This window comes from Pseudoliparis swirei, chromosome 24 (genome assembly GCF_029220125.1).
Source record: "Pseudoliparis swirei isolate HS2019 ecotype Mariana Trench chromosome 24, NWPU_hadal_v1, whole genome shotgun sequence".
In the NCBI taxonomy this organism is placed as follows: Eukaryota; Metazoa; Chordata; class Actinopteri; order Perciformes; family Liparidae; genus Pseudoliparis; species Pseudoliparis swirei.
Genome location: NC_079411.1, coordinates 19970095 through 19981400, shown reverse-complemented (window position 1 = coordinate 19981400; position 11306 = coordinate 19970095). Strand labels below are relative to the sequence as shown.

Here is an 11306-nt window from a genome sequence, read left to right as displayed (position 1 = left end):
TAACCTCAACATGCATGATATTGAATGTAAGTGACAGTGGTCAGACAGAAGTTGCCACCATGTCTGTGTCTTTCAGCCTGTGGGAGACGGTGACGAAAGCAAATGGCAGGTTGTCAGTCCTCCGAGTATTTCGTCTGCTGCGGTTTGGGAGGCTGCTCCACTACCTCCCTCATCTGAGGAAACAACTGCTGGTGCTGAAGAGGGCCATGAAGGAGGCATCTTCACTCTGCTTGATAATGCTGTTCATCATCTTCATTTTCAGGCATGTACACACACACACACACACAGTACATATCCTTTCTGCCCGCGCTGTGTCTGTGTGGGAGACATCTGACTGTCGCCCACAAGACGCATTACATTTCAATGGCTGCCGCTGCTTTTTCCTGTTTCTCTGCAGTCTCATCGGCAGGCACCTGTTCGCCAATCAGATTAACATCAAGATTATCAGAGAGCCTGACAGAAAAAGCTTTGACACGCTGCTCTGGTCCATGGTCACTGTGTTCCAGGTTAGTTTGTCTGACTTCCTGATTTCCTCCCATCGTTGTGCAATTTGCGTCTCAAACGCTTGTCGCCGCCACCCTCTGCATGTGATCCAGGTTCTGACTGAGGAGGACTGGAACCTGGTGCTGTACAACATCATGGCGGCCACCTCTCCATGGGCCTCCATCTACTTTGTGGCGATCATTGTGACGGGAAAGCACATCCTTCTCAACATCCTCGTGGGCATCGTCATTGAGGGCTTTCAGAAACAAGTGAGGACCTCTGCCTTCTCCGGGAGCGATATTCTTTATTCCACCAAATGTGACCTTTAAGTACGGCACACGCACACTTTACCCTCACTCCTTGGCCGTACTCTTCTTCCTGTTTCCAGCGCTCCAAAGACAAATCCTCCAATCCAGACTTCCCTCAGTCTGCCGACGTGACCTCTGAACCCCCTGTGTCCCCCGAAGAAGGTCATGCAGCTACAAATACCAGTGAGGACAATGTAAGTTCTGAATGTCTGGAAGAAAGTGTGGCATGGGACTCAACCAAGCGCACGCATGAAGGTTTTACACACAACAATGCAGCCTTGATCTCTTTGCCTTTACTTCCGAGCGATTTCTTCTGAAGTATTTTTCCCAAAGAGAGGCGGCTGATGTGGTGATTATCCCTCCCCCCCACCCCTCCCTTCCCACCCAGCAGAGATCTATGAAATGGATTCGGAAACCTCTCCGCTGGTGCAAAGAGCATGAAGAGTGGTCCTTCTACGTGTTGTCGCCCAACAACAGGTAAGTCTCACACACACGTAAACACAAAGAAACACAACTTCACTATCAAACTCTGCATTTGGCTTCCTTACTGTTTACATAGCCGCAGATGTGTTTTATTAACCAGTTTACACATCTTAGATTATATAGGTACCAGATTATGGCACACAGATTTGTTTCTGACACCGTATGACTCTATGAGAAGCTGTTCTGGTGTCCGGTGGTTTTGGCCTTGCTCTGGTTGTCCCGGGTGTGATGGGTCTGCAGTGATGTTTCCTGAGATGTACAAGTGGAGGGCAGGCTGGCACCAAGGATTTGTATGTGTGTGTGTGTGTGTGTGTGTGTGTGTGTGCGTTTGTGTGTTTAGGTTCCGCATCTTTTGCCAGCGTGTGATTTCTTACAAGATGTTCGACTACACAGTTATGTTCTTCATTCTCCTGAACGGTGTCACCATTGCTGTGGAGAGGCCTGGAATACACCCTGAAAGCAAGGTGAGGCACCTACACGCACATACACACACACGCACACAACCCTATCCAATACAGACACACGCACACACGCACACAACACTATCCAATACAGACACACGCACACACACACATGTTTTGCATTTCATGAAACAAAATAATATGTATTATAAACTTGATTCGATGTAATAAAAAAGACAGGCAGGTTGGAAATGAATCTCACTCTTTCCCTTTAGGAGCATTGGTACTTGAACGCATCCAGTTACGTATTCTTTGCGGTCTTCCTGGTCGAGATGCTTTTGAAGGTAAACATCAGTTTTGTTTTTTAACTGCAGAGATCTTTAGTCACGACGAAAAGGCCTTCTTATTATGAACTAAAACGTTTAATTTGTTCTCATAAATACATCATGGCTTATGAGCTGTTAAATGAATACTTTCTACGATGCCCATGTCAATAATGCATTACCAACCTACTTAAAATTCATTATAATCTGCATATAGCACTTTATAATTGTAGTTATAATCATCAAAACATTTTTTTATGATTTATAAAGTCAAGTATCATAATGCGTAAGTATTTCTGGTCCCTCATTTACATTTGTTTTTGTCGGGATCATAGTGTACTATGATCCCCATGGTTGTAATACATTATACATTTTGTTATAATCCCTTACAATGCAATAATCTAGTTAGAAGTTACTCTTGAGAGGTTTTTAAGTGCTTTAAGTTAAGTAATGACATTCCTGAGATACACATTTCAAACAATTACTTTTTACTGTATTCGACACGTTTTAAACTGACGTGTTTTTGCCGTAACACCAGATTCTGGCTCTGGGTTTGCTGTTCGGCAGAAAGAGCTACTGCCGGTCCCCCTGGAACGTGTTGGACGGCTCGCTGGTGGTTCTCTCTTTAGCCGACATCTTTGTCTCTCTGGTCAGTTTGGCCCAACACAAAATGCTGGGCATCATCAAAGTGTTGCGCATGCTCCGCACATTCCGCCCACTAAGGTGTGTGATTTATTTTCGTGTGTACACACAGTATAGACATTTGTGTGCTGTTGAATGTCAGCCTCCCACTCATTACACGTTCTGGCCTGTATGTGCTGCACACGCGCCGGTTCTAACAAACGTCTTTTTTTTCGCCGGCGTCCCAGGGTCGTCAAGCGAGCCCCAAAACTGAAGCTGGCTGTGGAGGCTCTGATCAAATCGGTCAAGCCCATCGGTAACATCTTCCTCATCTGCTGCGCCTTCCTCTTTTTCTATGCAATCCTTGGGGTGCAGGTACTGTGGTGATGCACAATACACACACACACACACACACACACACACACACACACAAACACACACACAGCTTTATTGTGCGAGATCAGCACAATGGTGTCTTTTTTTCTCACCCAAACCCTGCAGTTGTTCAAGGGGAAGTTCTACAGCTGTAGAGGGGAGTACGTAGATCACATCACCAACAAGACGGAGTGTCTGTCGGCCAACTACCGCTGGGAGCGGAAGTTCTTCAACTTTGACAGCCTGCCGCAGGTACGGACGATGGCACCACCAGGATGTAGGGCGCGAGAAAAAAGATTAGCATTCATGTCAGTGTGGTGGAAAATGTATCATGAGTCTTTCTTCTTAATGTAACTGTGTTACTGAACTCTGAGAAGAGAGTGCAGCTCATCTCGCGGGGGACAATAACAGATCTTATTATTGTCGTGGCAGGTTGTCTTTCTCTCTATCTCCATCACCTCTTAGACATGCAGCACATCACCATGTGGGAAAGCAGGCAGAACCTGTTGACATGGACGTTGTGAGAAAAAAGAGGGGGAGGAGGGATGAGGGGCAAACACTTCATCAATAATTATGACTGTATACGACTATGTCGCTCTATCTTTTCTGGGTCAGATCTCCTGACCGTTTGTGGGGTGGAGCTCTGGTCATTCAATTGAATTATGAAAGTTTCTGTTCAATAAATACTTGGAGACATTTAAGTGTTTCGACATTACACTGACGGATGGAAAGGTTCATTTCCATCACGAATATGGATTGAATGTTGGTGAATGTATATTTTTGTGATTTGACATTTATTGAATATGCTGTATCTGCCTACAAATGCCATCTGATTTTCGCCCAGTGTGATACATTATACATTCAAATCAGCAAATGTTGTTACTTTGTTTGTTATTTTAATATTTGACATAATATTTTATCTAATTGGTTACCATATACTTGCTGTCCTTTTTTCCCCATTCAGGCTCTGATGTCGCTGTTCATAATGTACTCCAAGGATGGCTGGGTGACCATCATGTATGATGGAGTGGACGCTGTGGAAGTGGACATAGAGGTGTCTGATTTATGTTCATGGTCAAGGGAATAGATAGATATTAAAGCTTTCAACTTCTTAAGACGGCAGTGTAATACACTTTATTTTGTATTTATTATGCACGAGAAAACACATTGTGATGCCTCTTTCCTCCTCTTCCCCCTCTCAGCCTGTAATGAACTACAATGAATGGATTCTTATTTTCTTCATCACCTTCATGATTGTGAGCTTCTTTCTGCTCGACATGTTTATCGGCGTGATGGTGGACACCTTCTTCCAGTGTCAGCAGGATCAAAAGAGGCGAGACGAAGCAGAACGAAGACTATTGCACAACCCAGGTAAGGAGCTGGTGGGCTTTCAGCGTCGCATCTCTGCATGTATCCGGTTTAATCCGAGTTCGTATGCCAAATAGCGTTGGCGAGGGCGGCGAGAGCGAATCAGAGCAGGACGATGCCGTTTAGACTTTAGGGCGGAACCACAACATTGTGCACAATCAATACATTGATCATTGCAGCCATGAATGTATCACCCCTTTTCTCTTTTGTGTACATCTAAATGTGTGTGTGTGTGTGTGTGTGTGTGTGTGCGAAGACGTTGAAGACGTTGAATCCTTTGTAGACGTTGAATCCGTTGTAGACGTTGAAGAAGTTGTAGACGTTGAAGACGTGGAGACGACCTACTGGACATCCTACTCACGCACGCGTCTGTGGGTCCACACCCTGTGCACCAACAAATTCCTGGACCTCGTCATGGGTGTCGTAATCTTCATCAGCGTCTTGATAATGGCTGTCGAACACTACGGCCAACCTCCGGTAAACCCCCAAGAAAACTTTACATGGACTCTGTGGGTGGATGGAAACTAACCTGTGTGTGTGTGTGTGTGTGTGTGTGTGTCTGTGTGTGTGTGCGCGCGCGCATGTGTTCAGTACGTCACGCTGTTGATTGACTATTCCCACGACGTGTTTACCATCATCCTTATAATTGAAGTCCTGCTCAAGCTTGTGGCGTTTGGCGTGAGGAGGTTCATAAAAAACAGGTAACGCACGAGAATGAGGGAGGAGTTTATTTCCTTATCCGCTGTGAGCCCTAACGTGTTTCATGACTTGAGTGTGTGTGTGTGTGTTTAGTTGGAATGTGATGGACATCGTTGTCATCTTGGTGTCCGTCTTAAGCATCATCTTAAACAAGATCGATATGGCGGACACCATCCCCATTAATCCCAGCATCCTGAGCGTCTGCCGGGTGCTCAGACTGGCACAAGGTATGAACACGCTCGACGGAAAGGGAACCCGGGGTTTCAACACCAACATGTCTGTGTGTGTCGCGCGTGGCCGCTGTGCAACGTTGTTCATCACCACATCTGTGTGTCTCTGCAGTGCTGAAGGCCAAAAAGATCCGTGTTCTGCTCAAAACAATCATCAAAACGCTGTCACAGGTGAACGCTTTTATGTATTTACTTGTTTTTGTCTGATTACTTGTGAATCTTAAGTGAGAATGAATGATTTTTGTTTGGGGATAAACAATATTTACAAGTATCTGTGTTTGTGCCCTGTCAAACACGTCAGATGGAGCCTCATTACGTAAACATAGGTCTCCGATCATTTGAGGGGGCATTTTGACAAGCTGTGTTGCAGCAAACCAACACAGCTTGTGGGAGCAGAGAAGAAATATAAAAGATGACATGCTATCCTGTCTCAAATTAAGGCTGCTTATGTTGTTGTGAGTTAGGGATCTCACATGCATTTTTAATTCCAGGTTGGGAACATATGTCTCCTCTTCGTATTCTTCTTTTACATCTACGCCGCGTTGGGAGTGGAGCTCTTCGGCAGACTCGGTCAGTTTTTAACTAATCTTTTCACTTACAAAAACTGTGTTGGAGCTGACTCAAACACTTATCTGACGTATTTTAGTGGTTCAAAGCAACATGTCCATAATGCAGAATATATATATACAGGACTGTCTCAGAAAATTAGAATATTGTGATAAAGTTCTTTATTTTCTGTAATGCAATTAAAAAAACAAAAATGTCATGCATTCTGGATTCATTACAAATCAACTGAAATATTGCAAGCCTTTTATTCTTTTAATATTGCTGATTATGGTTTACAGCTTAAGAAAACTCAAATATCCTATCTCTAAATATTAGAATATCATGAAAAAGTATACTAGTAGGGTATTAAACAAATCACTTGAATCGTCTAATTAACTCGAAACACCTGGAAACACATTTTCAAATGTTTGATTTTGTTTTGCTGTTATAAATCTTTTTTTTAACTTGGTCTGAGGAAATATTCAAATTTTATGAGATAGGATTTTAGAGTTTTCTTAAGCTGTAAGCCATAATCAGCAATATTAAAAGAATAAAAGGCTTGCAATATTTCAGTTGATTTGTAATGAATCCAGAATGCATGACATTTTTGTTTTTTTAATTGCATTACAGAAAATAAAGAACTTTATCACAATATTCTAATTTTCTGAGACAGTCCTGTATATATGTGTGTGTGTGTGTATATATAGCGTCTGAATGTTTGTGTTGTGCGGGTCAGAATGCGTCGACAAGGAATTGTGCCATGGCATAAACGACCACATCAACTTCAAGCACTTTGGCATGGCCCTGCTCGCGCTCTTCCAAGTGTGCACCGGGGACGACTGGAGCGTCATCATGAAGGTATATGCACACACACACACACTCGTATGTGCAGACAGACACACACACACACACACACACACACACACAAGCTCTGTATACGCATCATCTTCCAAAAATTCCTCTTCCTCTCTGAATCTCGCTCTGTGTCCCTCAAGGAAACCATGACACCGTGTCGCCCTGGAGACGAGCAATGCTCGAACTACCTCGTGTTGGTCGCCCCGATCTACTTCATCAGCTTCGTGGTCATGGTCCAGTTCGTGCTGGTCAACCTGGTGGTGGCCGTGATCATGCAGGCTATGGAGGACAGCAAGCTGGTACGCGTGACGATGCACAGCTCCTGTTCTTAAAAATGTCCTGAGACATTTGAAAGAGCTATTTAACACTAATTAAAAATGTAGGCTGTGTCTTTATTTCACTGACACATGACCATTCATTCTGATGGTTTTCTGATCAAGTGAACATAAAAACGTGTGAAACGTAAAGTTAAGCATAGAAAGTTTACTCAAAGTTACTCTACATGGTATAAAACAGAAAAAATAGAAGCAATAATATAGACACAATTTTAAATAACAGCACGAAACAAAACAATAGCATACATAACTTATAAAGTCAGAACAATTTAAGCCAATTCAAATAAATGTCTCAGAACTTAGGCTCTATTTAAAAACTAGATATATTTTTAGTTTGTGTCAAATAAAACAAATCATTAACAGCAACAGCGCTTGCTGTGACTGAAGGTAAGATTTTACTAACGTTAAATTTGGTCCACTTCGAAGAACAGAAAACTGTTCAGAGCATCCGCTAGATTATTCAAAGATAATTAGATTGGAAATAATTAGATTTTCATTTGACTAATTGTACAAAGATCATTTGGTGGGAGGAAAGCTGACGGGAACAAATATGAATGCAAAGTAAATAAACCAACTTTGATTTCTGAGTTTCATACCTGAGAAATACCAGCATTCCAGAAAATTCTTGAAATATATTAACAACCCTTTTAACTTCCTCCCTGAAGGAAGAACAATTGGCAAGAGAACAATTGGCAAGAGAAAATCTGGCCTTGTCTCCAGTCGAGAATGTGATCCAGTCAGACGAGCTGCCGCCGGACCAAGAGTGAATTACATGTTGTTTTTCTTTCAAATAAAAATCTAATGATTCATTTACATTTTAAGAAGTGACATTGTTCATTTGTTTGTCTTTTTGATAGCAGTTGTTGTCATTCTATGAGAATATATTGATTTAATTGCTATTTTTCTGTTTAAGGAAGAGCTATATATATGTATGTATATATGTATTTATACTATTGTTTTTATACTATATGAACTGTTGATAGCAGTTTTCATTCAATTAGAATAATTTATTGATTTCATTGCTATTTTTAAGTGCTGTGAAAAATAACGCGTTAATTAAATTACAGGATTAACTAGTTTTGTTTTTTTAACGCATTTAACGCATGCGCAGAATGAGCTTCCAATCAGTCTGTTGTTGGTCGTCTCTAACCAGCAGCATGTCATTCTGTCTCTACGTGTCGCGTTAATACGACTCCGATCTCCGTCTCACGCGCCGCAGAGCTTGGATGCCGGGACGAAAAAAAGTCATTCCCCCCCCCCCCCCCCCATCAAAAACTCTTCTCGGAGCTCTTGCCTGTCTTGAGAGCCCTGTAAATGTATATATGTGATTAATCATGATTAATCCACAGAAACCTGTGATTAAAAATTGTAATCGTTTCACAGCCCTACTAGTTTTACCGTGTGTGTGTGTGTGTGTGTGTGTGTGTGTGTGTGTGTGTGTGTGTGTGTGTGTGTGTGTGTGTGTGTGTGTGTGTGTGTGTGTGTGTGTGTGTGTGTGTGTGTGTGTGTGAGTGTGTGTGTGTGTGTGTGTGTGTGTGTGTGTGTGTGTGTGTGTGTGTGTGTGTGTGTGTGTGTGTGACCCAGTAAGTAATAAGTGGTTTAATACATTGTTTTGTGTTTCTGCTGTTGAGATCTCAAGATGTTTCAAATGTATTAGTCCATTGACAGAACTATTAAATTGTTTTTCTCTGAGACCAGCCGCCAGTACATATTGAGGGATTTCGACTAATAGTCTGTCACAAGTAACATTTTAACACATATATTTGTTCGCTGCATATAAACCAGGCGGCAACTTCTAGTTGTGAAAAGTGAATGTAGAAGAACCTGCATTCTCTGTCCACCAGGGGGCGACTCCTCTGGTTCTATATAAGTCTATGAGAACCTTCCCTAAACATAGGAAACATAGGAAACATGGGTTTATTGTTCCAATCTCTAGTTTCAAGTCTCCTTCAACACAGCATGATGTTCATTTAGGAGATGAAGGTCCATTTAGAGTCAAACAGACCATAAAGCAGGGTGTTTATTTAGTGGCGGGGCTTCAAGCTGATTGATTGATGTTCTTTTTTCCTGTACATTATCAAAAGATATGACGTTTGACATCATTTAGATTCTTACATATCAATCAAAAATACCCGTTCTTCATGTTCTGATGAACCCTCTGGAGTCCGACGGCTTTTACGCGACGGTTAGATTCATATCTGAGCAGTAAAACGGCACAAAAAATATGGTTCGGATGTTTCAGTAATCTGTAAAAGTACTTCGCTGTGCTTCTCACGAGATCATACGATTCACACAGCGAGCCAAGAGCTTGGACCGTCATGTGACTGTCCGTCAATATTTTGTGAGAAACTAACCAATGAACATTTAAGAAATCACTATAGCCTAAGGATGAACCTACCCACCTGACGCTTCGGCAAAACACTGCAGTTAGGAAATAGTTTTTTTTTAGAGGACATATTCTGTTCTTGTAAAACAAACAAAAATATATAATAAATATTTTGTTTGAAAACAAAACCGGTTGTAATGTTAATTTTTTTATTTGCATCCATCCTGTGATGCTTGATCTGTAGTTTGAAGTCATTTCTCAGTGCCATTTTATCCCAGTCCCTCTAATTATAAAAAGTATCATAAATCTATTAAAATTACATATATATTAACAGAATTTTAGAACAAAATACCCCCTTGCTGGATGAATAAAGTATCTATCCAATTGACATTTACTAATATTTTTAAATTTCAATTATATTAATATTGCAATTATGAATACATTACTAATAATTGTGAATATATCCATGTTAAACATATTACTAATACATTAACACTGGTAAAATGATTAGATTTGTATTATTTAATTAAATTGAGTAAGAATATATTATTAATATGGATAATATTGTCTCCTCTTGTCCACCTCTGCAGTGAGCTTCATGTATTCAACACAAACCGGTGATTCACAAAGAGTTCTATGACCAGGAACTCATGCTCATATTAAATATATCCATAAATCCATCAGTGATTAAGATCGTGTTTTTTTCTGTAGAATATCATAATTTATCAGGCTACATAATAACCCATCGTAAACCTAAAATACCATTTGAAACATTTTTTATATTCTATACTTCTTTGTTACTGCCATCATGCAATTGTTTTATTACCGTCACATTCTGAGAATGCGGAAGGTTATGTTTTGATCGCTGTGTATTTATTTGTATGAGTGTTATTCGCATAACTAAAAAAGTATTAAACCGAATCGCATGAAATTTGGTGAGATTATTGGTTATTATCCAGGGACCATTTGATTAGATTTTGGGATCGATCGGGTCAAAGGTCATGAAAAGGTACCAAAAAAGTGGCTGTGGCGAAGGTATGCGCTCTACCGAGTGCCCGTTCTAGTTAATAAATGTATTCAACCACACAAGCAGGAACAGTGGTTTGTTTAAGTTTTAGGGGAAATACTGAGCACCAGGATAAAAAATCCAAACTGGATGAATGGTAAATGAACACTTGTTTGACAACGACTGATTCACACCCTGATAAGAGAAGCTACCGTCACAGTATCAACGCCTTCATCCCCCGTCGGCACAACCACGGGAGCAATTTAAGGGTTAATTGTCTTGCCCAAGGACATGTCGACATTGGCTGGCCTCCGCCAGGGAGTCGCCCACGGGAGATGGAGGGAGGATGGAGCGGTTCAGAGGGGAGGAAGAGGCGCTACTGTAGCGCAACCTCAGCTGGAGAATCAACGTCCTCCAACTTAATTTCCCCGTCACACGCGTTTCGTGTTCATCTTGCTGAAATACACGTCACGGTCTCGTCCTCTTCTTGATTTTCCACTTTCTCTTGGCTCCCTCCATTATGCTTCATTTTCTCCACCTCGGTGACTGTCCTGCATCTTCCTCCCGAAGACGCCCAGCCTTCTTCAGTCGGAGACCGACGTCCTCCAGGATCTTGCTTTGGTCTTTCAAAAAGATTTAACTCATTAATCTGAAAACAACAACAAACGCCCCTTTTGCTGCAGACTAAAAACTAGTGACAGCCGTTTTAGGAAATGTGTCTCTTAATTACAAATCAAATCTTTACAGTGGCCTTACCTGGTTGGCAACGATACCCACTCGGCCTGCTGCTGCTCCGATGGGCTTCGTCTCCAATGGTCAAGCAAAGAAACCGAAGCTTCATTTCAGTGTTGATGTTTCACTCTGAGTTTAAGAACCCTTTTCTTCAGAAACCAAAATGACAATGTGACTTCTCTCTCCCATCCCCTGGTGGACAGGTGTTTTCTACT

The 11306-nt window shown here is 41.6% G+C and overlaps 1 protein-coding gene across 1 annotated transcript in view; it reads left to right on the top strand.

Moving 5' to 3' along the window:
* The window catches only part of LOC130190254 (voltage-dependent T-type calcium channel subunit alpha-1I-like), a 15978-nt gene extending 8156 nt beyond the window's left edge, over nucleotides 1–7822 (top strand). The window contains exons 12-31 of the mRNA XM_056409573.1: nucleotides 77–262; nucleotides 398–506; nucleotides 597–752; nucleotides 872–985; nucleotides 1180–1268; nucleotides 1615–1738; nucleotides 1951–2019; nucleotides 2537–2721; nucleotides 2868–2994; nucleotides 3121–3246; nucleotides 3959–4048; nucleotides 4197–4365; nucleotides 4619–4839; nucleotides 4954–5063; nucleotides 5155–5288; nucleotides 5404–5462; nucleotides 5783–5861; nucleotides 6574–6695; nucleotides 6833–6991; nucleotides 7693–7822. Coding sequence (XP_056265548.1) covers nucleotides 77–262; nucleotides 398–506; nucleotides 597–752; nucleotides 872–985; nucleotides 1180–1268; nucleotides 1615–1738; nucleotides 1951–2019; nucleotides 2537–2721; nucleotides 2868–2994; nucleotides 3121–3246; nucleotides 3959–4048; nucleotides 4197–4365; nucleotides 4619–4839; nucleotides 4954–5063; nucleotides 5155–5288; nucleotides 5404–5462; nucleotides 5783–5861; nucleotides 6574–6695; nucleotides 6833–6991; nucleotides 7693–7794 — 2530 coding nt within the window. The 3' untranslated portion in view covers nucleotides 7795–7822. The remainder of the gene's footprint in view (nucleotides 1–76; nucleotides 263–397; nucleotides 507–596; nucleotides 753–871; nucleotides 986–1179; nucleotides 1269–1614; nucleotides 1739–1950; nucleotides 2020–2536; nucleotides 2722–2867; nucleotides 2995–3120; nucleotides 3247–3958; nucleotides 4049–4196; nucleotides 4366–4618; nucleotides 4840–4953; nucleotides 5064–5154; nucleotides 5289–5403; nucleotides 5463–5782; nucleotides 5862–6573; nucleotides 6696–6832; nucleotides 6992–7692) is intronic.
* Nucleotides 7823–11306: the final 3484 nt, after the last annotated feature.